The 25,261-nt window shown below is 44.6% G+C and overlaps 2 protein-coding genes across 6 annotated transcripts; both read left to right on the top strand.

The window, feature by feature from the left end:
• Window positions 1–1,858: 1,858 nt before the first annotated feature.
• On the top strand, window positions 1,859–8,950 carry LOC118991472 (HLA class II histocompatibility antigen, DM alpha chain). Of its 4 annotated transcripts, none has more exons than XM_037052708.1 (5): window positions 1,859–2,005; window positions 7,023–7,170; window positions 7,715–7,993; window positions 8,221–8,346; window positions 8,722–8,950. In XM_037052708.1, exons 1-5 carry the CDS (start codon window positions 1,874–1,876, stop codon window positions 8,724–8,726), a joined length of 690 nt encoding a protein of 229 aa, XP_036908603.1. In that variant the 5' UTR covers window positions 1,859–1,873; the 3' UTR covers window positions 8,727–8,950. The 4 variants fall into 4 exon arrangements, with proteins under 4 accessions (XP_036908603.1, XP_036908604.1, XP_036908601.1 ...); XM_037052709.1 differs by lacking the exon at window positions 1,859–2,005 and adding an exon at window positions 5,084–5,210; XM_037052706.1 differs by lacking the exon at window positions 1,859–2,005 and adding an exon at window positions 5,084–5,210 and having other exon boundaries at window positions 6,898–7,170.
• Window positions 8,951–18,549: 9,599 nt separating this feature from the next.
• Window positions 18,550–23,807, top strand: LOC118991469 (HLA class II histocompatibility antigen, DM beta chain). Of its 2 annotated transcripts, XM_037052701.1 has the most exons (6): window positions 18,550–18,815; window positions 19,663–19,944; window positions 21,167–21,451; window positions 22,817–22,933; window positions 23,080–23,115; window positions 23,451–23,807. In XM_037052701.1, the coding sequence occupies exons 1-6, from the start codon at window positions 18,761–18,763 to the stop codon at window positions 23,465–23,467; spliced, it is 792 nt and encodes a 263-aa protein (XP_036908596.1). In that variant the 5' UTR covers window positions 18,550–18,760; the 3' UTR covers window positions 23,468–23,807. The 2 variants fall into 2 exon arrangements, with proteins under 2 accessions (XP_036908596.1, XP_036908597.1); XM_037052702.1 differs by lacking the exon at window positions 23,451–23,807 and having other exon boundaries at window positions 18,698–18,815; window positions 23,080–23,426.
• Window positions 23,808–25,261: the final 1,454 nt, after the last annotated feature.

The following is a 25,261-nucleotide window of genomic DNA, read 5'->3' as shown; positions in this document are numbered from 1 at the left end:
AGTCAGAAATAAGGACGGATCATATCAACAGATCAATTTCTAAGATTACTTAATGGCCACACCAGTTCTTTTCTTCGCCCACCCCTTCTGTCTCTCTTTTCTGCTCTGTCAAACTCGCAGCAGTACCCTGACAGTTTCTTTCTCGCCTCCCACTTCTCAGCCCACCGCCATCTGGAGTCACGCCTACTATGACACTGAAACTGCTCTCCATAAATTTGTCGACCATCTCATAATTGCCAAATCAAAGGACACTTTTCAGTCCTTGATTTCTGAGTAGCAATTGATAATGCTGACCTTGCCCTTCATGGAATAGCTCTACTTCTCTTCATCCGCTTCCTCCGTGTTCTAGCTCTTTAGATGCTCCCGCTGCCACCAGATTCTCACAAGTTAGAGCATTTCAGTGTATGGTTATGCAGTGACAGTGTGTGCCTACTCCATGCTCTGGAATGCTAAGCCCAGGAGTGTGAGGTGTGTACTTCGAACCTTCGTAGCCATTTGGCTTCCTCTTACATTCTCAGTAGGAGAAAGCTCAGAAAGCAGGAGAAACCGAGAAGCTTCCTGCTTTGTTGTCTCAAACAGACTGGAGTAGCAGGTAGTTGCAGCAGCAGCAGGAACAGGTAATTCTGGACTCCAGCCTGCTGGGCAGAGCAGGCGTCTTCTCAGTGATACCCAGTCTTGCTGGAGATGACACCGTGTTAGTAGATCAAGGACGTACTGTGACTGCCCTAGGGCAGCAGCAGGTGTGCACATGGATTCCAGCTCAGCAACGTCAGCTTCAGGTTTCCAGATGTTCCTCTCTCCTACGTGCACATCCAGCCACTCTCCTTTTCCCTTTTGTACGTGTTGCCTTTGTAACGAATTCTCTTCATTAAATCTCTCAGTTTGAAATAACCAGTGTGGTTACATACTCCTTACTGGATCCTAGATCCTGGTGGGTGAGGTTTGGGGTTTGAACTCGTGCAGACTGTGCAGTGTCACTCCCCGCTGACCTCTGCACAGTTCACTTGGGTGATCTCATCCACCGCCTCTGCTTCAACATTTGTATTGATGAATCTCAAATGAAGGTTCTTCAGCCCAAAGCAGAAATTCATACTCATGTACCTCATATCCTCTGTGTGGCTGTTCCATGGGCATCTCAGATTTGTCATGCATAAAACTTGAGTTCATTCTCTTCACCAAATCTGCTTCTATGGCATTTTTTTCTATTTCAATTCAGTCCATCACTGACCACTCACCCTGCTACCCAATCTAGAAACCTGGGTGTCACTCCTGACTCTCCATCTCACCTTCCCACATCTAGTCAGTAGCCAGACCCTTTACATTCTGGTTCCAAATTATCTGAATATTTGGTTCCCCCATCTGTCTTCATAACTTTGTTACCACCACTGTTTAGCAAGATATTGGTAAAGGGGACTAGACATTCAGCTTAATACAATGGGAAGCATGAGGCTGTTTGCTTCACCAGGAAGCTGCAGTTTCTCACCCTGGAGATTACAGCATAGTTCGCCACAGGGATTAACAGCCTCCCGCCTCGATCCAGCACCAGATTGTTGGGGGATGCATGGAGAGACGCTGGACCATAGAGGCCTATCAGTCTAACTAGGGGGTATAAACCCACAAACACTTGGGAAGTTGATTGTTTTTTTTGTGTGTGTGTTGTTTTTTTTTTTTGAGAAAGTACCTGGCCCATCCCAAACCCAAACTAATATAGTCCCAGGGGAACAAAGAAATGTGAGCACTCTCTTCCTTCCTCTCTTTTCTCTTGGTTGTGACCCACACTCAGGTGGTGCGTGCACCTGTGCTCTCCATGGCCATGAAGCCTTAGCCACACGCTGTGGCCTCCAGGAGGAAGCCTGAATACTGCAGCGCAGCAATGGGCTGCAGCTGGAAACACCAGCTTAGCTGGGTGCTGGCTGGGACTGTACTTTGCTCTGGAGCAGAAACTCTGGGCAGCAGCCTTCATCTTGGCCCTACTGAAGACAATATTAGACTGACTTCTTCCATGGTGAGACAGACAGAGATGGGACATTGGGAAGTCAGGGGGGGAATCCCCTTAATTGTATGTCATCAATAAATCATACTATAGAGCCACATCCTCCCGTAAGGGTCTCAGGAAATCCTTTGCCTTTGGACACCAAAAGAGCCCCACTTCCACTGATACCTTAACTCAGGATCTTAACATTTGTCATCTGCATCACTGCTATGTTGCTACATGAGGGCAGTGCGTGTGCGGAACCTTTTATTTTGGTTTCATATACTGCAGACTTGTGACCAACAGTTTTGCTTCAATTCTTTCTAGGCTCCATTGTTTAAAATATTGGAACATTCTTTTAAATTTTGAAATGATTGTTCACTCTTCAGTTTTAATATTTCCATTATCTGAGTGTGAAGTTTAAGTAAGAAAAGGCTTGGAAGCGGAGTCCATCAGTGGCTGAGACAAAAGTGGGCTCAGCACCTTCCACAGGGGCCAAATCTGCTAAGTACAAGCCAGACCTTCCTGTGCTGAAACAGGGCTAATGGGATCTCGTTCTAGCTTATCCTGACACTGCCTGCTCCCTCCCTGTGACCGAACAGGGACAGATAAGCAGTCTGCACAACATTCACATCTGACCTCACGGGGAAGCGCCTCACGGAAGGCGTTCTGAATGACTTTGCCTTTTACCTGTTTGCCTGTCCCTTGATTCAGAATTCTTTTCTCTTCCTTATATTCTTTTAGTCAATTTGTTTTTTCTTCAGGACTATTAGAAGCCTTCCTGATGTGCCTCACTTATTCAACTTCCTAAAATTTTTTTAAAAATATATTTTATTGATTATACCATTACAGTTGTTCTATTCCCCCCCTTCATTCCCCTCCCCCCGCACACTCCCTCCCCCACCATTCTCCCCCCTTAGTTTATAACCACGTGTCTCAAGTTCTTTAGATTCTATATTTCCCCTACCATTCTTGCCCTCCCCCTATCTAGTTTCTACCTACTGTCTATGCTATTTTCTGTACCTTCTCCCCCCTTCTCCTCCTCCCACTCCCCTGTTGCTAACCCTCCATGTGTTCTTCATTTCTATGGTTCCACTCCTGATCTAGCTGTCCTCTTGGTTTGCTTTTGTTTTAGGTGTGGTTGTTAATAACTGTGTGTTTGCTGTCCTTTCACTGTTCATATTTTTCATCTTCTTTTTCTTATATAAGTCCCTTTAGCATTTCATATAATAAGGGCTTGGTGATGATGAACTCCTTGAACTTGACCTTATCTGAGAAGCACTTTATCTGTCCTTCCATTCTAAATGAAAGTTTTGCTGGATAAAGCAATCTTGGCTGTAGGTCTTTGGATTTCATGACTTGGAATACTTCTTTCCAGCCCCTTCTTGCCTGTAAGGTCTCTTTTGAGAAATCCGCTGACAGTCTGATGGGTACTCCTTTGTAGGTGACTGTCCCCTTATCCCTTGCTGCTTCTAGGATTCTCTCCTTCATTTTAGTCTTGGCTAATGTAATTATGATGTGCCTTGGTGTGTTCCTTCTTGGGTCCAACTTCTTTGGGACTCTCTGAGCTTCCTGGATTTCCTGGAAGTCTATTTCCTTTGCCAGACTGGGGAAGTTCTCCTTTATTATTTGTTCAAATAAGTTTTCCACTCGTGGCTGTTTCTTTCCCCCTTCTGGTACCCCTATAATCCGGATGTTGGAACGTTTAAAGATGTCCTGGAGGTTCCTAAGCCTCTCCTCATTGTTTTGAATTCTCATTTCTTCCTTCCTTTCTGGTTGGATGTTTTGTTCTTCCTTCTGGTCCATTCCATTGATTTGAGTCCCAGTTTCCTTTCCATCGCTATTGGATTCCTGGACATCTCCCTTCATTTCAATTAGTTTAGCCTTCATATGTTCCTCTAATTTGTGACTATAATCAACCAGTTCTGTGAGCATCCTGATAAACAGTGTCCTGAACTGTGCTTCTGAGAGGCTGGCAATTTCTCAGTCGCTGAGAGTTATAGACTCTGGGACTTTGAGTTCTTCTTGCGCCATCTTTTGGGCTGTTCCTGCCTGTTCCATAGCAGGATTGGAGCCCTAAGGTGTTCACCAGAGCAGGGCAACTCATTCGCTGGGTTGTGAGGCTGTATGTAGGGGCGGGATCAAAGAGGGACTATGGCGACCCGTCTGCCGCCTGCCAGTGCGGCCCTCACCGGTGCTGCAACTGCTGCCGTCACCGCTGTCAGCCCTCGCCCCCTGGGGCATGCGTGGTCCATCTCACTGTGCTCGAATGTGTGACCACGGTCAGTCTGCCCCACACCCCAACTGGTTCTGGGATGCCTGCGCGTCTAGGTCAGGGGGACCTGTCCTGCCCGACCCTGCTCGCTGTTGGCTCCGCCCCTCTTACCGTCCCCGTTGAACGGTTAGATGTAGTCGGACTTCCATATAATTCAATTTTCTGTCCTTTGGTTGTGTCTTTGTTTCTCCAAACCTTTGTTGTATTCAAACTTGGTTGTGGGAGAAGGCACAGTGTTTCCACCTATGCCTCTATCTTGGCGGAAGTCCTCAACTTCATAAAATTACTACTTCCAAAACACTTGACACATTCTTAACTAAATACATTACATTGTTGTGTATTTATTATAAACACGCATACTAGACTTTAAGCTTTTGAAGGCAGGAATATGCCTTATTCACCAATGTATTTTCTAGCACTGCTGAACACACTTGAGCTGATGATGGAAGGAGAATATTCTCTGAGAAAGAGGAGGAGGCCTGGGGGTGTCCCACAGGGTAGGGAGAAAGCAGAGTCTGAAGAGTCCTGGGGGTGTGCTGTGGGAAGAGTAGCTTGCTTCACTGGCAGGGCACAAGGTTAAGATTCCAGGCTGAGGCTGTAGCCAGCATTGCGGGAACGCCACCAGGAGGCAGACATTCCTGCACGCCTACCCAGCCCGTTTACATACGCCATTCTGGCCCGTGAACGAGCAGTTTCAGGAGGTTACTGGCCCAGGGCCTCTCTCCCCAGAGACTGGTGATGTAAAAGCATTCACTTCTGTGATTGGTTTAGCCAAAATGACAAGGACACAATTGGAAGTGAGCTGGTGGAACGTAATCTGGGGACTGAGTCTGGGGGAGCTGGTGGGCCACTCCCAGCCTAGTGTAGGTGAAGTGATGGGTCATGAGTGGCAGCCCGGACCTGCGCTGCTGCAGCTCCTGCACCTTCTGTGGCTGCTGCCCCAATCCTGGGCCGCCTCTCAAGGTAAGACAACACCTCCCCTTTGCTTCAATCCTGTTGGAGCTCGAGCCTAGGGAGCCAACCCAGAGCCCTGGAAGAAGAGCCCTGTGCTTAGTAAGTGGTTGGAAGAACTGTTGTATACTAGAGACTAACAGAATTGGGGAAAAACTATTATGGATGGGTGGCTGGCAGTATCAGGGGTACTTTACATACTTCATTTAAGAGCCTCTTGAAGCACAGATTATAATATCCATTTTTCAGATGAAGAAAATGAGACTCAGAATTTAAGTAACTCATGCAAATTCATACACTGGGAAGTGGTAGAGCTGAGATTTGAAGCAAGTGTTATTTCCACTCAAGAGTCACTCCATTGCCGGTTATCAACTTATCCAGCAATTTGGGGAAAGTCTTTTTTTAATGTTTTATTTATTTCTTTTTAGAGATAGGGGAAGGGAGGGAAAATGGGAGGGAAACATCAATATGTGGGTTGCCTCTCAAGCACCCCCTACTGAGGACCTGGGCTGCAGCCTAGGCATGTGCCCTGACTGGGAATCAAACAGGCGACACTTCTGTTTGCATGACTTCATTCAATCCACTGAGCCACACCAGCCAAGTCAGGGAAAAGTCTTTATTGGTCCTTAATTTCATTAGCTGGTAAGGATGGGACAGAATGGAAGAATATTCTGGAAGATCCCTCTTACTCTAAATGTCTTTTATTTTAGGTATAGGATATTGGGTAGGTTTTTGCCAGCTGGAGGGATTCCTGATAGAAGTTTCATAGATTAGGGATTATTTCTGGCAGATGTGGAGTCATTTCCCCCAGTCCTGTCATTGCAAGAGCTGGACAGTTGAGCAAGGAGGGGGAAATGTTTTCCGAGAGGCCTGGTGCCCAGGAAGTGGCTGAAAAGAAACCTGGAGGTGTTTTTTTCAGTTTATCACGTGTATCCGAGTGAAGGAGGGACAGTGTCATCTATAGCTTGGGAAGGCCATGACCATTCCTTCGCCCTCCCTTCGAAGACTAGGGAACCCATCCAGGACCTCCACAAGTGACTGTGTGGCCTGTGCATTAGGCAGACATCTCTCCTTTGGGAGGATACAGCCCTGTGCCAGAACTCGTGGCTTGGTGAGCAGAGTGCAGGCTGGATTTCAGCCTCCAGCTATCTCCTTAGCTGGTGCCTTTGTACAGTGCACAAACACACAACCAATGCTGTGACACTTTAGACAGTAGACCACTTTTACTTTTTACAGCTTTAGACAGTTGGCCTTTTATTTATGGGTGAGGTAGTTTGGAGAGATCCCAATAATTTTTTTTCACCCCCAGTAGGTGGAAGAGACCAAATAAAAGACACTATAGGGGGTTATACCCAACCACTGCCCCTCTGGTTGCAGCAGGCCTGGCTGTTTTCTCTCTTTTTAAAAAGATTTTATTTATTTATTTTTAGAGAGGGGGGAAGGGAGGGAGGGAGAAAGAGAGGGAGAGAAACAATGTGTGGTTGCCTCTCCCACACTCCCTACTGGAGACCTGACTCACAGCCCAGGCTTGTGCCCTGACTGGGAATCGAACCAGTGACCCTTTGGTTTGCAGGCCAGTGCTCAATCCACTGAGCCACACTAGTCAGGGCCAGGCCTAGCTGTTTTCTAAGCTAAAGAGGAGAAGGAGGAGGTCCACCTACCTGAACCCTACCCTGTCTCCTTTGCACCCCTGCTGCAGGGTGGCGAGATAACCTGCAGAACCACACGTTCCAGCACACAATGTACTGTCAAAGCTGGAGTCCCAGCGTGGGACTGTCTGAGGCCTACGACGATGACCTGCTTTTCTCCTTCGACTTTTCCCAGAACACCCGAGTGCCTCGCCTGCCTGAATTTGCTGACTGGGCTCAGAAGTCCGGAGATAATTCCACGATTTTCTTTGACAAAGGATTCTGCCAAGCCATGATCCGTAAAATAGGCTCAGAACTTGAAGGGGAAATCCCAGAGTGTAGAGGTCAGGGGCTTTTCCGGGTGGGGTAGGGGCTGCGTTCTTAACTTCATTAATCTATAATCTGAAGAGCTCCCCTTTACACTGCCCCCCCCCTTTGGTTCCTGTTTTCATTGTGGGTCAGACAGAAGTGCCTAGATGTACAGGCATTCAAAGGTATTGTATTTATTACACTTGATGAAGTCAGCAGGGAGCAGCTGAAGCCTAGGAAATGAGTGCTTGTGTTACTACGCTCAGCAAGATGGAAGAGGAGAGTACATGATGTGCCCAAGTTTTAATAAGAAGACAGCTTGTGATTAGATGCCATTGTGAGGTCTGACAGGAAGTGCCGCAGGAAGTCAGGGTGGATGTCTAGAGTGGCCTGGATCTGGCTCTGCCTCTAAGTCCAGCTCTGGTTCTCAATTAGAAGAAGACCCCGTCAGAGCCCCAACACCTCCCTCATCTCTCCCCACAAAGCTTGTCCCCATTGACTCTGTCTCTGCTCACCCCTCCAGACACTGGGGCACCATCTAAACTGTCCCTTCTTTCCCTCATACCTCAATTCCCCCAGGAATTCCTGTCGCTGAGGTGTTCACGCTGAAGCCCCTGGAGTTTGGCAAACCCAACACGCTGGTCTGTTTTGTCAGTAATCTCTTCCCACCCACATTGACGGTGACCTGGCAGCATCATATGGCCCCTGTGGAAGATGCTGGGCCCACTTTTGTCTCAGCCGTTGATGGACTCAGCTTCCAAGCCTTTTCTTACTTGAACTTCACACCGGCACCCTCTGACCTTTTCTCCTGTATCGTGACTCATGAGATTGATGGTCAAACAGCAGTTGCCTATTGGGGTGAGGCTCTCCTCCCTGGAAGCCTGGTTCATTTGGGGATAGAAAGGGATAGACCCATGGGAGGGCCTTCTTTCTTTCCTTGGACTTTGTTTAGTCCATTCTCACTCTGAGCTAACCTCAGTCTTCCATGCCTCAGTTTCTCCCTTGTCATCCCAGACACATCATTCCCCTGGGTGGGCGGCTCCCCAACAAGGTCTTGAGGCCCATCCGCTCCCTTTTGTCTCCAGTGCCCAACAATGCACTGCCCTCAGATCTTCTGGAGAATGTGCTGTGTGGCGTGGCCTTCGGCCTGGGTGTGCTGGGCATCATTGTCGGCTTGGTCCTCATCATCTACTTCCGGAAGCCTTGCTCAGGTGGTACATCAGGGGATCTGGAGGGGCTGGCGGGCTGAGGAAGCCATACAGTGGTGCGTGGGCAGGTGTGCCAGGATTTTCTCGGGCGTGGGGAGGACTTAGAGTAACCCTCAAGCCCTTTGGTGGGGAGGCTATATTGGGCACCATGGGCATCATCCACCTTGTTGCAGTCCTGGTTACACACACAATTATGGGTGACAGAGATGGCTGTGAGTGACAAGAGAAGTGGTATGGAGAGGTGTAAAAAGCGTGGTTGGAGATGATTTGGGCCCAAGGAGAGATCAGCCTCTGTAGGGTATGCTGCAGGCAGGGAGGGGCCCTTGGGGAGGACTGGGATCCCCCTGATGGCTTTTCTCCATTCTTTTCTCTCCTCAGACTGATTCTTCCTGATCAGAGTCTGAGGTCAACACCTGCGGCCATCCAAGCAGGGGATGCTCAGGTTTCTCACATGCTGCCTGGGATTGTTCCTTCTCAGAACAGAAGGCCTGGGACTCCCCCGGCTGTGTGTGTGGGTGTACCGGTTGCATCCAGGGGAATCCAGAGTGGCCTTTCTATCATGACCACAATCCTTCCCACTTCAAGGCAATAAATCTTTATAACTCAAGATGTTTTTTTTTCTGGATATCTTGTTCTGAAATGAGAACTTGAGTGAGTTCTCATTTCAAATTCAAAACGTTTTAACCTGAACACAGCTTGTCTTCCTTAGGGAGGGAAATGGGAACGCCCTAACTCCTCAGCTGCTTCTGTTCCCTGGTCTTAGCGCCTCACAATGGCTTCCACTCCCATCAGTGTGGGAAGCTATGTGAGAAATGAAGGCAGAACTATTTTTGATCATCAGCTCACAAAATGGAGTTTTTGCTTCTGGGTATTTTTGTACTTCACTGCCTTGAGAAGAATGTAACTCCCTTCTACCTTCACCACAGTCAAAGAAACAGGAGTGCAGGAATGGGAAAAATGGACCTTCAGATACTATTCTAACTTCGTCATATGGGTTCTGTGAAACCAGTATAATCCGACTCTGGAAGTGACATTTGAGTGGCCTAGAAGGGCCTAGAAGTCACGTGTCCTTTCAAAGGGTCTGTTCTTTGGCCCAAGTGGCTCCTCCTGCTGTCCTGGGGGGTAGTGGAGCCAGGGGCACATGACTACTGGGACTAAATTACTTTGCATACACTTGGCTTCTTGCCCTCTGTAGGGTCTGGGATTTGCTTTCTTATTAATTAGAAATTAATTACTTTCTTATTAATTTGCATTAATAAGAAGGACATTATTTGGGTTTTGGTGGGGGAGTCTCTGTTCTTTGCATTGTGCCAGAATCTAAAAGAAAACACAGATTCTTTCCAGGAGCTGGAACCTCTCTGAACCACTTCATTTCTAAGAGCAGCACCACGTGTGCATGTTAAGAGTGTGGGCTGTGGAACCAGACTGCTGGGAATTCAATCTAGACTGCAAATTTTAGCTGTGTACCCTTGGGCAAGTTACTTAACCTCTCTGTGCCTGGATGTCATATTCTGTAAAAGGATGATGATTACAGTAGTGCCCATTAATAAGACTGTTGTGAAGCTTAAATAAGTTACTACCTGTCAGATGCTTAGAACAGTGTTTGACACATAGTGAAGGTGCTCAATAACTTTGCAAAGATTCTCACAGGGGAACTTAGCATCATTGACTTCTTTCTCTTTTTTCGGAACCTATTTTGAATCTACCTTCAAGTATTATATGTTTTCCCTTTGAGATGTTTTTCTTTTTTGCTTTAGCATTCTACATCTGTCTCATTGCTTTCTATGTCTTCCTGATTTCTGCTTATTTTCCAACTTATCCAGAAATTCCTGCCAGTCAAGCCTTAGAGCTGCTTTTGTTATGCTGTGTAACCTTAGATAATTCCCATCCCCTCTCTGGGCATCAGATTCCTCATCTGTAAAATGATGGGTTTAGATGTTTTCTGATCGAGCATTCTTTTCGAATGTCACTTACAATATGCAAGAAGCATTCAAGACCCTCTCTATTCTGAGTCTCCTTTTTTTCTTTTCCTTAAAAAATTATCATCTTAACCATTAAAAATATGTATATATTTATTGATTCTAGAGAGAGAGGAGAAGAGTTAGGGAGGAGGGGGGAGAAACATCAATGTGATCAGTTGCTTCAGTTGCCTCCTGTACGTGTCCTGACTGGGGATCAAACCTGTGACCTTTCCGTATATGGGATGATGCTCCAACTGACCCTCATTGGCTAGGGCTGGGTCCCCTTCTAATAAAGAATATTATCCACTCTTCCCAGCTGGAGTCCTGTTCTTCAATGAATATGTTTTCTCCCTCTTTCTTGACAGTATCATGTCTGCTTTATTTAAGTGCATTTCTCCAGGCTTTTTCCTCTCACCAGAGTACCTTTCTTGTTCGGTTCTGCTTGTTCTTATTAACCAGCGCTATAGATCCAACCCAGGTTTGACCTATTCTGTGAACCTCTGCCTAGTCCTGCAGCCCTAATTGGTCTTTACTGAACTCTTCCAAGACTCAGGGCTGGAGTCTTGGAAGCACTCAGTTCAGGCCTTACTCTCAAGGATATCCTGCCTTGTTTCATATGTTAATTTTATTCACTCAACTAGTATGCAATTTGTAGAATTCAGGGATCATAAATAGTTTATGCTCCCACAAACAGAGCAAAGTAGCTCTTATTTTCCTTGATCACCGCTAACACTTTCAAATGTTGGCAATATGGTGGGTGTAAAGTGGTATCTCATTTTAATTTGCCTTTCATTACTAGTGAGGCTAGGCATATTTTTACAGAGTCCTCTCTGTGTGAGTTGCCAATTCATGTCTTTGTCTATTTAAAAAATTGCATTTGCTTGTCTTGTGAATTTGTGGGGATTCCTAATGTAGTCGATATAGTAATCTTATGTCAGTATAAATATTACATTTGCCTTCTTCTGCTTTGCTGCTCATCAGTTAAATTTATACACAGTTTTTTCCCTGAGTAGATTTAATGTTGACCTTCAAAACCCATATGGTTTGTGCTTTATGATCTTAAAATACGCTTTCTAACCGTAAGACAGTAAAGTCACAATTTTTCCTGGACTATAAAGTGAAAAGGTAATACACCATTTTCTCAATAAGAATATTTTTAAAGTTTTTTGACAAATTTTAATATATGAAATGTTAGTGATATAGAAGGTATAGGGAAGTAGTCAAATTACATTTATTTAAAATTTAAATTTAAAATTACATTTAATAATGTAATATATTAATGTAGGCATATTGCTGTTTCCACACTCACATTTTATAAAACAATTTAATTCTTCTCATGGATGTAATAACTGATATTATTTTAGGACAACGTCTTCTCCAAATAGCTTTGAGAGAGTGGCCTTAATTTGAAAGAAAAAGCCCTAGGGACCTATGTATAAGGTAATTCCTTCTTTTCTGATGAATATTTTTGGTAAAAAATTTGTCCTCATATTTATGTGGCTGTATATGTTATTGTACTGTGCTGTTATTAGTGTTATTGCTTTCCTTTCACATTGAGACCTTTACTGATCTAGAATTCTTTATGCGGTATAAGGATAAAACTTTCTTTTTTTCTAAATAGTAAATTGATCTTTTTAATACCATTTACCAAGTATTCCATTTACTCCTGGGGATTTTACATCAAGTTCCTCTACATGCATGGATTTGTCTATGAATTATTCAGTTCCTGTGTCAGTGTCATATTGTTTTAATCTTCAAAGGTGTTTAATATGCTCTTTTTTAATCAAAATTGTCCAAGATATTCATGGGCTTTATTTCCATGTATATTTTAGAATCAGTTTATTGAGTTTTCCCAAAATCCTGCTGTGATTTTGGTTGGGACATCATTTTGGTTAGAGATATGGGGAAATTGGCTTTTTCATTATTTTAGGATGCCCAATCCATGAAAATGATATGTCTGTTATTTCTTGAGGTTTCACGTTATATAATTTAACAGTTTCTTTCCTATTAAGTTCTTATATGTTGATTCCTAAATTTTTTATGGTTTGTTGTTGGCCATTTTCAACTATTTTTAATTGATTCTGAGGAGCATAGGATTTAAAATCAGAAACCCTGAGTTCAAGTTATGGTTTATTAGTTCATATCTGGGTAAGGGCAATTACTTCTCTCTGCCTCCATTTTCTCATAGTGAAAATGGAGATAACATTCTTTAAGAGTTTTTGTGGCAAATCATGTAGAATGTCCTCTAGTAGTTCAAGTAATTTGGCTGCAGGATGGAAGGATGATGAACTAGTTACAACAACTGTAACCCAAAGGTCAGAGTCTAGACTCTAGAGCATGAATCCTGAGAGGGAAGAGGAAGTGGGAGGAGGGGCGGAGCAAGGTTGGCATACTACAGAGTAGTGCAATCCTGGTAGGTGCAAGTGTGTGTAATTTTGAAAAGACATTGAAAGAAGTCACAAAAGTGGCCTCATACTATTGGTTTTAGATTAAAGATAATTCGTAGGTTGAGCAATTTTTGAGTTTGTAAAGTGGAGGCTTGAGTTAAAGCCATCTGTCCAGAAGAAGAACCCGAGAATTTAAAGGGAGCGACATTAGGAAGTACCTGGAAGAGATTTATTATTATGGCTATATTCTCAGGAAAAGCATGAGACCACATTTATGACCTCCTTCAAAGTGCAGTGCCAGTGACATTATTGTAGTTCATTTTTGGTTTAGCCAGCTCAGCTCCTGGTAGACTTGGGATAGCACCTCATAACATGGCCAGGCTTGTGGAGCTTCATGCCACGACTGAGAACCAACTGCCTTCCTCTTCTCTGACACAAATCCTGCCCCATATTCAAGGCTCACCTCAGGGCCACTTCGATGGAGAGGACCCCCTGTCCACCATGTCCATGATGATTTCTCTTTTTTCTTTTAAGTCTACTGGACTTATTGCTTACTCACCTCAACATAAATGCTTCTCTTTATAGATTTTTATCCTCACTCCCCAACTGACCTCTAAGTGAATGACAAGTGATAGGGGATAGAGTCCATATCTCCTAACTCTGGATATTCTCTGTAGTGGTTTGCCCATAAACACCTTGGTTAGTACACTTTTGGCACACGGGAAAGGGAGGACTCACTCTGGGGTCCTTGCATATTGGCAGTGACATTGGGACAGCATGTGGAAAGCGGCTGGGGTTCCCTAACCTCTGTGGTCCTGATACTACATAAATAGTTATCAAATCACCAGCAGTGGACAGGACAGTTGAAATATTCTTTTGGGTTGACTAGAGCTGGGGAACAGAGCTATGCCTGTAAAAACAAACAAAAGAAATGTAGCGTTAAGGGGAAGGAAGAAACTGCTTTGCTGAGCACAGGTCTCTGGGTTTTTCTGTCCTTCCTTATTCTAAAAATCACCCTTAAGTCTTCTCATTAACAAAGAAGTGAAATCTACATTCCCTGCTGCTGCCTTACAGGTTTCACATCTCCTTTAGCTGCCAGAGCAGAGTCCTAGGCAAGGGAGGGAACCCCTCTTAGCATCACTGTGTTGGCCGAGGGCTGTACGAAAGCCCGCCGCACTGTGGCTGAGAAGTCCTGTGCTAGGCCAGGCTTTATAAACATTGAAAAGGATCCTAAGATCCAATTCTTGCAAGATTAGGCTTCCTCCTACCTAGGACATATGGGGGGAAGTGTGTGTGTGTGTGTGTGTGTGTGTGTGTGTGTAGGAGATTGTGCCAATTTGAAAACTTTGAAAGAGAAAGTGGAAGAGACAGAATTTCAACAAGCAGAAGGAATTCTGGAGGACATCACTAGCTGCAATGTTATCTTATTCCCAGGAGATACCGAGCATGCAGGCACACTCAAGTGTATGTGTGTGTACCTCTAGACCTTCAGTGTGTATCTTTGGACCTATTTCTAAAACTCTAAAGTGAGGACAATTAACAGGTCTTTTAAGATTAAATGAGATGGCTTCTAAAAGGCCTGCCTAGTATAGAATCTGTCACAAAGTAGAAGCTCAACAAATTTTGGACTCCAAACCCATTTTCTGCCTATTCCAACATACTCCCCCCCTACAGGGGAGTTAAGAGTCTAGAACAATCTTATCTCTAGGGTGAGGTTGAGAGTGCAGGTGGCCAGGAAACATGGGCACACCTTCAGTTAAGCTCAGTTATATGAAACAAGTCTTTTGTTTCTGATATTCATTCATTTCAGTATTCCCTTGGGCCATGTTTTTTTTTCCTTCCATTTTCTTCATAAAGATCAGAAATTTCTTGGGATCAGGGACTTTGGTGGAGGACAGACAAGTGTAGTGGTGGGGGCTTCCTCCTAATCCTCTTTTGTTTAACTGGCTATTAAATAAAATCCAAGAGCTTTCAGAAACCAAGACAAGAAGAGGCAGCCATGAAGTCTGCTGGGAAACAGAGAGAAACCAGCTTAGGGTTGTAAATTTGTGATGGAAAAAGTCACGTGATATAGTTCACAATGAGATAGGAGGATGAATTGCCATTCAAAAATCCATCTTTTCCAACCCTGGCTGGTGTGGCTCAGTGGACTGAGTGCTGGTCTGCGAACCAAAGGGTCACCAGTTCAATTCCCAGTCAGGGCACATGCCTGGGTTGTGTGTGGGTCAGGTCCCCATGACGAGGAACATGAGAAGCAACCACATATTGATATTTCTCCCCCTCTCTCTCCCCCTTCCTTCCCCTCTGTCTAAAAATAAAATAAATAAAATCTTTTAAAAAATTAATTTTTCCAGGGTAATGGAAAGATACTCCATGTTCATGGATTAGAAGAATTAAGAGTTAAAATGGCCATATCATGCAAAACAATATACAGATTTAATGCAATCCCCATCAAAATCCCAATGTTGTTTTTAAAAAGATTTTATTTATTTTCTTTTAGAGAGAGGAGGAGGGAGGGAGAAAGAGAGGAAGAGAAACATCAATGTGTGGTTGCCTCTTGAGTGTCCCCTCCTGGAGACCCAATCCACAACCTAGGCCTGTGCCCTAACTGGGAATCAAACCAGTGACCACACTCAATCCACTGAGCCATACCAGCCAGGTCCCAATGTCATTTTTTAAAGAAATAGAATAAAAAATCATCAGATTTGTATGGAATCACAAAAGGTCCCACATAGACAAAATGATCCTGAGAAAAAAACAAAGCTGGAGATATCACACTACCTGACTTAAAATTATACTACAGAGTTATGATAATCAAAACAGCATGATATTTGCAGAAAAACAGACACACAGACCAATGGAACAGAATTGAGAGCCCAGATATAAAACCACAAGTATATGAGCAAATAATTTTTGACAAAAGAGCCAAAAACACACAAAAGAGAAAAGAAAGCCTCTTCAATAAGTGGTGGTGAAAAAACTGGAAAGCCAGATGCAAAAGAATAAAACTAGATTACAGTATGTCCCCATATACAAAAATTAATTCAAAATGGATCTAAGATGTAAATATAAGATGTGAAACAATAAATTACATAAAAGAAAACATAGGTACTAAAATTATGGATCTTGGTTGTAAAGAACATTTTATGAATTTGATCCCCCAAATGCAAAGGAAGTAAAGGCAAAAATAAGTGAATGGGACCATATCAAATTAAAAAGTTTCTGCACAGCAAAAGAACTGACAACAAAATATTGATTAATAGGCATTTGACTGAATGGGAGATGATATTTGCAAATAACAGCTCCTACATGGGGCTAATATAAAAAATACATAAAGAATTCATACAGTTCAATACCAAACAAACAGACAATCTAATTAAAAAATGGGCAGAGGACCTGTACAGATACTTCTCCCAAGAAGACATACAAACAGCCAACAGATACATGAAAAGATGCTCAACTTCACTAGCTATTAGGGAAATACAAATCAAGACTACAATGAGATGATAGATAACACCTCACACCTGTTAGAATAGCTATTTTCAATAAGACAAGTAATAACAAATGTTGGAGAAGTTGTGGAGAAAGAGCAATCCTCATTCACTGCTGGTGGGAATGTAAACTGGTACAGCCACTATAGAAACCAGTACAGAAGTTTCTCAAAAAATTAAGAACAGAGTTATGATATGACCCGGCAATCCCTCTTCTGGGTATCTACTCCAAAAACTTGAAAACATTTATTTGCAAGATATATGCATGCCATACCCCTCATGTTTACTGCAGCATATTTACAGTGGCCAAGGCATAGAAACAACTAAAGTTGTTCAACAGATGATTGGATGAAGAATATGTGGTACATATGAGGGGGGACCCCCAAAACAGGAATTTATTGATAAAAATTGTGTATTTACTTTTACATGTTTAAATTTCAGTCACTTTCAAAGTACTCTCCATTTGATGCAATATACCTATTTTTTCCACTGCGGAGAACAGTTTTTGAACTTGTCAATTTTGATGCCCTTTAGTGCTTCTACTATTTTTTGTTTCTCCTCTTCCACATTGGCTAAATGTTTCCCTTTGAGGAATTTTTTCAACCAGAGGAAACAAAGTAAGTCATTTGGGGCAAGATTGGGTGACTAGGGAAGGTGGGGCATGGGGGTCATACTGTTTTTGGTCAAAAACTACTCAACACTCAGTGCAGTGTGGGCAGGTGCACTTGTAAATCACTCACCATGAAATGGGCAAACATATTGAAGGAGTCTTCAAAAAAATTCACTGTAGCTGATTGCAGCCTCTCATGACAATGCCATCTGGTACACTGATACAGAAGGGTTCCTAGATACTTGCTTAGCGCGGGAAGCCTGCAATACAACGGGTGCTCTCCAGAAGATAATTCCAGTTTATTCTGGCCACCCCCCCAAAATGAAATACTACTCAGCCATAAGAAAATATGGCCCTGGCTGGTGTAGCTCAGTGGATTGAGCTCGGGCCTGCGAATCACGCGATCGCAGTTCGATTCCCAGTCAGGGCACATGCCTGGGTTGCAGGCCAGTTCCCAGCGGGGGACTCACAAGAGGCAACCATACATTGATATTTCTCTCCTCCTCTCCTTCCCTTCCCCTCTAAAGATAAATAAATAAAATCTTAAAAAAAGAAAGAAAAGAAAATATGAAATATTTCCCTTTGCAACAACAGGGATGGACCTTCAGAATATTATGCCAAGCAAAGTAAGTTAGTCAGAAAACACTGAGAACCATATGATTTCACTTATATGTGGGGTATAAAACTGAAAGATGTAAATTAACAAATAAGAAAAACATCGACACAAACAACACTATGGTGGTGACTGCAGGGAAGAGGGGCAGGGGCTGGTAAAAAGTATAGGGGGCCACATATGGTGATGGAGGATGATTTGACTTTGAGTGGTGGGCATACTGTGCAATGTACAGATTGCGTGGCATAGAAATATACACTTGAAGCCTATATGATCCTATTGGCCAACATCAACCCAATACATTTGATTTATAAATAAATAAATAAGTAAATAAATCTGCCTTTTCCAGGGGAAGAACAGTAGAGAAGCTTTATCTTATTTTTCTCATGGCTTCATAATGCAGGGACCTGCCCTGGCTCAGATGGGACCAGAGGGGGAAACACACAGGGAGTTTCAAGTTTGAGGAAGACAGGTGAGCTTCAGGTTCAAGCCCATCAGCAGTATTTATCAAGGGGTTTAAGTGGAGTTTAACTGCGGTCTGTCCTGAGGTGGCTCGGAGTGTAGGAGGATAGGGTCTCCTGCTCCAGAAAGCAGAAAGGAGGAAATGAAACTCCACTGGCTGGACGAAAGGAGACTGGGCCAGGCAGGGATTTTCAGGCCCGTGTCCCTGACCCTGGGTGGACTGGCCTTCCTTATTCTGCTGTATTGCTTTGAGACCAGAGAGAACCCTCACTCTCCCATGCCTCCTTCCTTCTCCGCAATCCTGCCTCTGCCACCTGCCCCAGAAGGGATCTTGTGCTCCATCTGCTGGGTGACAGGACAGACCAAGGGTAATGGAATATCTTCCCAAGTAACCCCCCATTAAGGAACAAAGGAGGTTACCTAGTCCATCTTTGGGGAGGACATCAAAAGGAAACAGTTCAACCAGTGGGCAGGACAGGCTACGTGTATCCTGGGAATACTGGATGTATTCTCTCCACCGACTCAGGGAAATCTACCCACAGACAGGTTGTTCCACAGAAAGAGTTAAGAAAGACCTAGAGTTGTTCAGCGCCCAGGGCAGGATGAGATTTACCTAGCAACTGATGACACTAGGCTGAGGCACTCACCGATTTGTCTCTACGTTTAATAGCCAATTTGACAACCCTGTTAGATCAGGAACAAGTTAATGTCTAGGGGTTGTGTGGCTCCAAACCACTTGTTTAGTGGGGATCAAGGGGCCCAGGCAATACCATATTCCACTCAGAGTCGAGATCATTCACCTGGGCTGCTGTTTCTGGAGCAGGTGAGAATTCAAGGCCCCTGGAAGAGGTGGTCCAGGGGACCACGTTCCCTGTGTCTCCTCAGAGCTGATCATGACCACACTCCTGCAGCTGCTGCTGGGCCTCAGCCTGGGCTGCACCGGAGCAGGTAAGGACATTCCTTCCTGGGACCTGCCTTCCTCTGCCCCTTTTTCTGGGTAAGGGAATTCAGTTTTGTTACTGGATTTGGATGCCCCAGACTAGTTTGTCTCCCTATTATATACTTTGACAGCACTTGCACTGTACCTTTGTAGCAATTTTAATAGTAATTAAGCTGTGTAATTATTTGTATAATGCAGATCTCTTGCTGGAATGTAGGCAGGGACCACATCTGTCTTGTTTGTTGCATCCCAGCTCCTCACACAGTGCCTGGCACACAGAGATACTTTATGAATATGTATGGAGTGAATATTTAATAACACGTCCAGCACAGAACAAGACTGACTCTTTCCCTTGATCCCTTTTCTCACTCAACAATGTGGTTTATTGAAGGTCTTGTCTGGGGTAAATCATCATTTTTACACAAGCAAATAGTATTGGGCTGCTCCTTAGTCTCACATGAGGAGGAAACAGGTTCTAAAAACACCTTTGCCACTACTATCAAGTTCCTTAGTCAGGACTCCTTGGGGACTCCAGTTAATGAGCTTGGTCAGTAGATGCTGCCTGAGGTAGGAAACGTGTGCCCAGCTCCCTGGGTGTCACTGAGCCTGGTTTCTTTTTTTTTTAAAGATTTTATTTATTTATCTTTAGAGGGGAAGGGAAGGAGAGAGGGAGAGAAATATCAATGTATGGTTGCCTCTTGTGAGTACCCTGCTGGGAACTGGCCTGCAACCCAGGCATTTGCCCTGACTGGGAATCGAACTGCAGTTGTTTGGTTCGCAGGCCCACACTCAATCCACTGAGCCACATCTGGCTGAGCCTGATTTCTGACCTGCCCTCTTCTCTGACTCCTGCAGGTGGCTTTGTGGCCCATGTGGAAAGCACCTGTGTGTTGGATGATGATGGGACTCCACAGGATTTTACATATTGTATCTCCTTCAACAAAGATTTGCTGACCTGCTGGGATCCACAGGAGAGAGCAATGGTCCCTTGTGAATTTGGGGTGCTGAATCCTTTGGCCATTTATCTCTCCAATTACCTCAACAACCAGGAAAACCTGCTCCAGCGCTTATCTGAGGGGCTCCAGAACTGTGCCACATACACACAGCCCTTTTGGGGATCACTGACCCAAAGGACACGTAAGGAGAGAGGGGTGCCAAGGGGCTATTAGGAAGCAAAGTTAAGAGAGGGGAAGCCAAGGAGGATCCCTCAGCAGGTGAGGGTTTTGAGATTTGGGCAGAGAAGAAGCAGCAAATGTGTAGACCTGGATGTCAAAAGAGGGAGGGTTGACACTGAAGGGGGCACAAGGTGGTTGGTAGGGTTAGGGAGGGAATACAAGAGGAGAGGTGATGTTGGAGCCCACAAGGAGCTCTTGAGTGGGGAGTCCACAAGCTTTCCTCCTAGGCAGGCATCTCAGGAGGCAGCCCCCAGTTCTTCCAGGGGTGTGTCAGAATAGCCAGAATGGCCTTCCATAATTGTTCATGCCTTTCTGTCCCAAGACCTGATGTTCTAGGTCTTGGATGGACCCCGGCATGGGAGTATTTATAAAGCTTCTGACCATGTATGCTCTCTTCCCTTACTCCCATGCATTGAGAATGACTTGAGACTGGTAAAAGGAAACGATCTCCACAGAATGGAGTATTGTGTTTTGAGGTGTGGCTTCTGACCCACCTTTCTCAGAATTGCCCAGGGAAGGTATTTGTTAAAAATGCAGCCCCTGAGAGCCCTGCAGACCCTTGCAATGAAAGTATCTGGGGTTGTGGGCTGCGGAATCTGAGCTTCAAGACAGTTTTTAAAATTTTGTTGAAAAGTACCAAGACGAAGACAAGCAGATGAGTCTCCTAGGAGAATAAACTAGTAAAAAAATGTATACATTAACAATCTTATTAATTTGAACTACATTTATCCAAATTTAAGAGAGTCCTGAGTCAGGCTTGTTTCCTTTAACTATCTGGGGAAAAAGCACTTTATTTAGCAAATTGATTTGTTAAATGAGGTTTGATGACAAAAGTCTTTTTCTGCTTTTACATAAACCCCAATTTACAACCCTGGACAACTGTTAGCTTGTGTGCTTGAGGTAAGTACAGTCATGTCTGAAACAGCTTGCAATTCAGACCTGGTGTGCACTGACTGTGATCAAACATAATTTTAGAGACAGAAAAAGGGAGGTGCAGTGAAGGAATGGGGGGGACAGCGAAGCAGGAGTAAATTCTGGTTCCTTATTTTTAAAGGGACATGTGGTGGCCTGGGATGGGGATGAGGACAGTAGTCTGGTGAAATCCATGCAGAATTAAAGAAGGAAAGAAGCCGGAGTGGAGAAAAGGCCACCCCTCCTTCATGACCATGTTTTCCTCTCTGCAGGGCCTCCATCTGTGCAAGTAGCCAAAACCACTCCTTTTAACACGAGGGAGTCCGTGATGCTGGCCTGCTACGTGTGGGGCTTCTACCCGGCAGATGTGACCATCACATGGAGGAAGAACGGGCAGCTTGTCCCTCCTCATGGCAGGGCCCATAAGGTTGCCCAGCCCAATGGAGACTGGACGTACCAGACCCTCTCCCATTTAGCCACAACCCCCTCTTTTGGGGACACCTACATCTGTGTGGTGGAGCACATTGGGGCTCCTGAGCCCATCCTTGTGTACTGGAGTAAGTGCACGGCAGGAGGGAAGTAGGGTTAAAGCAGAAAGCTATTGCAAGCGGGAGGTCGAAAATGAGCACAAATGTTTTGGCAGAGGGAGTGAGATGTGAAGAAGTCTGTGGTATATTGTAGAGAGGGAGATGCCAAGCATGAGAATGAGGCCTGGAGAAACTTATGGAGGGTTTATGACTGAAGATGGGCCAATGGGATATAAGAAAGGAAAGTTAGTTATTTTTGTGGTTGCTATGGTGTTGGTGTTGATGTCATGTGCTTGTCTGAGGGTGGGAAGGGAACAGGACTGTCTTGAAAAGGGGATGTAGATTCCAGAACCAAAAAGTGTGATGTAATATTCTAGGATCCTTAGATTTCAATTATTCTGTTGTCAGATCAGTAATGAGAATGGGAGAAATAAAGAAGGTTGCAGAAGAAAAGGGACTGTCTCCTGACATGGGATAGTACTGCATTTGGGCTGCTCAGTCAGAGGAAAAGCCATGGCTGGTAAACACTTGGATGTGCATGTTTGGGAGCTAATCAACAAGGAACCAGTCATGATTGCTCAAACCCCAGGATCGGAAGTAGTTAAGGGAATGGAGGGAAGTTACACTCAGGTTTGGGAATTCTTGGGAAAGAGAAGGGGAAGAAATGAGAAAGAGGAAGGGTGTTCACAAAGGGCCAGGGAAGAGGATCCCAGATTGGCTGCTGAGACCCTCCCCCCACCCTGGCTGTGGGGAGAGTGTGTCTTGTTGGGCAGCATGACAAGCAGAGGGCGGAACCAACCGGCTCTCTTGGAAAAGGCTCCCTCACGGCCTGTGCAAGGAGTTCTCTTTGGTTGTGGGATGTTCATTTTAGCAAGGGCAAGGAATCTAGGTGGGACAGGATTTAAGGCAGGATCAGCTCTGGGACTGTGAAGTGGGGTGGAGGCAGGTTCTGGAAGAACACACGGAAAATCTGGTTGTGGACAGGAAGAGACACATAACTTACAGAATAGAACCATTGGAGGTTGGGAGAGGTGGCAATACATTTTAACAGGAAAAACTCAGAAAACGTAATGGAACAAACATTGTCACCATAGGGTAAATAGAGAGGTAATGAGGAATGCTTTATTCTTTGGGGTGAAGGAAGAAAGAAGGATGCCTTGAGAGGACCACCATATTAGAGAGGAACTGGAAGCTAAGCTGCTGCCTCTAGGGGTCCCCCAGGGTTATGCTAGGAATAGCGATTCACAGGGTGGGAGTTTTGAGGAATGAGTTGGCGTGAGCTAGACCCTTGAGGTTGTGATAAAGCACCTTTGACTCTGCTATGTGGAGGTCGAAATAAAGTTGCTCTGGGAATGAACAACAGAAATTGGTTCTAGTAAGTTTCTGTTTTTGTAGCACCTGGACTGTCGCTGATACAGATAGTGAAGGTTTCTGTGTCTGTAGCAACTCTGGGCCTGGGACTCCTCATCTTCTCACTTGGTTTGCTCCGCTGGCGGAGAGCTGGCTCCTCTGGTGAGTAACCTTCCTGATCTCACTCCCAGTCTCTACTCACTTTCTGTCTATGACTGGTTCTCCCATTGCTATCTCATTTGCTGTGAATAATGCCAGATATTTTATCCACAAAGACTGTCCTCTAATCAAATATTTTCCTCTCCTAGGCTATACTGCCCTCCCTGGCTCCAGTTTTCCAGAAGGTAACATTTGTGTTGGTCCGTTTGCCTACTGCTCCTTTAGAAGGGGTGAAGTTTGGGGGGTCAGTGTTGGGTTCAACTGAGGTGCTTATAATAGGGTGAGCTTCCAGCAGGATCAGGCCACCAACAGGATTTAAGCCACCGTTGTTGGAATTAGGAGCAGGAAAGAGGAGAGCCTGCCCTCCCCTTCTGCCCTGTGGAGTGTCCACAGGGAGGAGGTGGAAGGTTATTCTGGAAGTTTCTGTCACTGCGGTGGGGGCTCTGGCATGGCGGTTATAGAGACAAACGACGGAGCCAAGTTGGTCAGAAGCCTTATTATCTCCTTTTTACTTCTGCAGGTCAGCACATTTCTTAGAGGCAGGATTCTACAACTTTCACTCCAAGTGACAAGGAGATTCAAACTCTTAGTGATGCTGCCGTGCCCTCTAACATCCTCAAGCCCTCCAATTTCTTGGATCTCATGGTTTCTCCACACAGTTCTTTGTGTTTCCCAGTCTCCTCCCCATGTACACCTTAGAAACTTGGAGAAACTCATTTCAGGGAATATCCTGTAATCAAGTAATTGTCCAAGGCTGTATTTCTGGAATGAATATAATCTGGGGAGGAGAGCTAAAGGCCTTCCTGGGAGCTGCACTGGGACACAGAGGGCAATGAGTCACTGGGGATATCTCCGGAATAAACTCTGGTGGAAGTACTGCTTTTCCCTGCCTTTTCCTGACGCACTGGGGAGGGACTGTGGGCAGAGTTGGGGACTAGGGTTGATTCTCTCCTACTTGAGTAGAGGAGTCCTCCCCACATTTCTCCATCTAGAAAGACAGAATTTAGGGCAGTTTTAAAATTTATAATTCATAAGAAGAAATTAAACTGTGGTGGGATGGAGTCACAGAATCAATCAGGTAGAGGAAGGGATTACCAGTTTATTTCACTTACTTCAGAAAAGGTTTTATGAGGATTAAATGAGCTCATACTTGAATATGACTAAGAACATTGACTGACACAAAGTGAGCCCAAAATAGTGACTCAACTTTCTGGGCCAGGCATTGCCCTGGGTGCTTTACACGCATTATTTCATTTGATCTTCATCATAGCCCTGACACAGATCTTCAGATAGTCAGGATTCAAGGGACAGAGCTTAACTTTAGATCTGAGTTCTGGTGGGTATTTCTTCTATATCGTAAGTGGGGAAGAGACTATAGCTTGAGTGCTGATCATGACCTAGCACTGGGTTAAGAGCTTTATGTTTGTACCATATCTGACCGCAGCCCCACAAAGAAAAAATTGTCTCCCTGTACATCACACACGAAGAAAGTGAGTTTCAGAGAGGTTAAATAACTTGCCTGAGGTATAAGAACAAATTTTTTACAGGATGTTTGTCTACCCCAACTGGAAGTAAGTGGGCTGTTTTATTCTGAGGCCCCTTGTACTGGTGGGCGCACCTCTGAGAGCCAGACCCCATTCCCTCCCAACTCAAACCCAAAGGGCAGCCACTGTGGGTACTGGATTTCAAATTGCAAAAGCCAGGTATTGTGTGTGTCCAGAGAAGGGTGACTCTTCCTGGACACAGAAAGCTGGGCTGTGCCACTGTTTTTAGAATCACAGTTGGATACTGGACTTGAGGCAAATCCTCAGCCCACCAGAAATAAAGAGAAGTGCTTCATGAACAGCCTAACAGAGGATTGTCGAGGGAGAACCAGGAGTTACAGAGGTGTGTTTCAGTGGGTGTATCTGTGGAGGCAACTTTGCCCACAAAGTGCCTCCGTCCACCATGGATGAAAGTAAACACTACCAAGACATGATCTGCTTGGGGAGGAAAGGTGGCCAATCCCTCAAAGGGGAAGGGCCCAGAGCCCCCTGGTCAAGGGGCTTTTATTGGGTTCATTTTGCACAAGAATATAGGTAAGGATCAAACAATAGATAGCATTCAAAGAACCATGAGGGCTTACTCTCAGTCAGGGTCAGATAGCTAAGGAGTCATAAAACTTTGAGGAATAAACTTCTTGCTGGGATCTTTATTATTTAAATGAGAGCATTCTAAACAAAGCAGGTTTCACTGGATTTTTATATATTCTTTTTTTTTTTAAATTAATTTATTTATTTTTAGAGGGGAAGGGAAGGAGAGAGGGAGAGAAATATCAGTGTAAGGTTGCCT

This window comes from Sturnira hondurensis, unplaced genomic scaffold (genome assembly GCF_014824575.4).
Source record: "Sturnira hondurensis isolate 20B ecotype Veracruz unplaced genomic scaffold, ASM1482457v3 Scaffold0007578, whole genome shotgun sequence".
Lineage (NCBI taxonomy): Eukaryota > Metazoa > Chordata > Mammalia > Chiroptera > Phyllostomidae > Sturnira > Sturnira hondurensis.
This window is presented reverse-complemented; position numbering and strand designations above follow the sequence as displayed.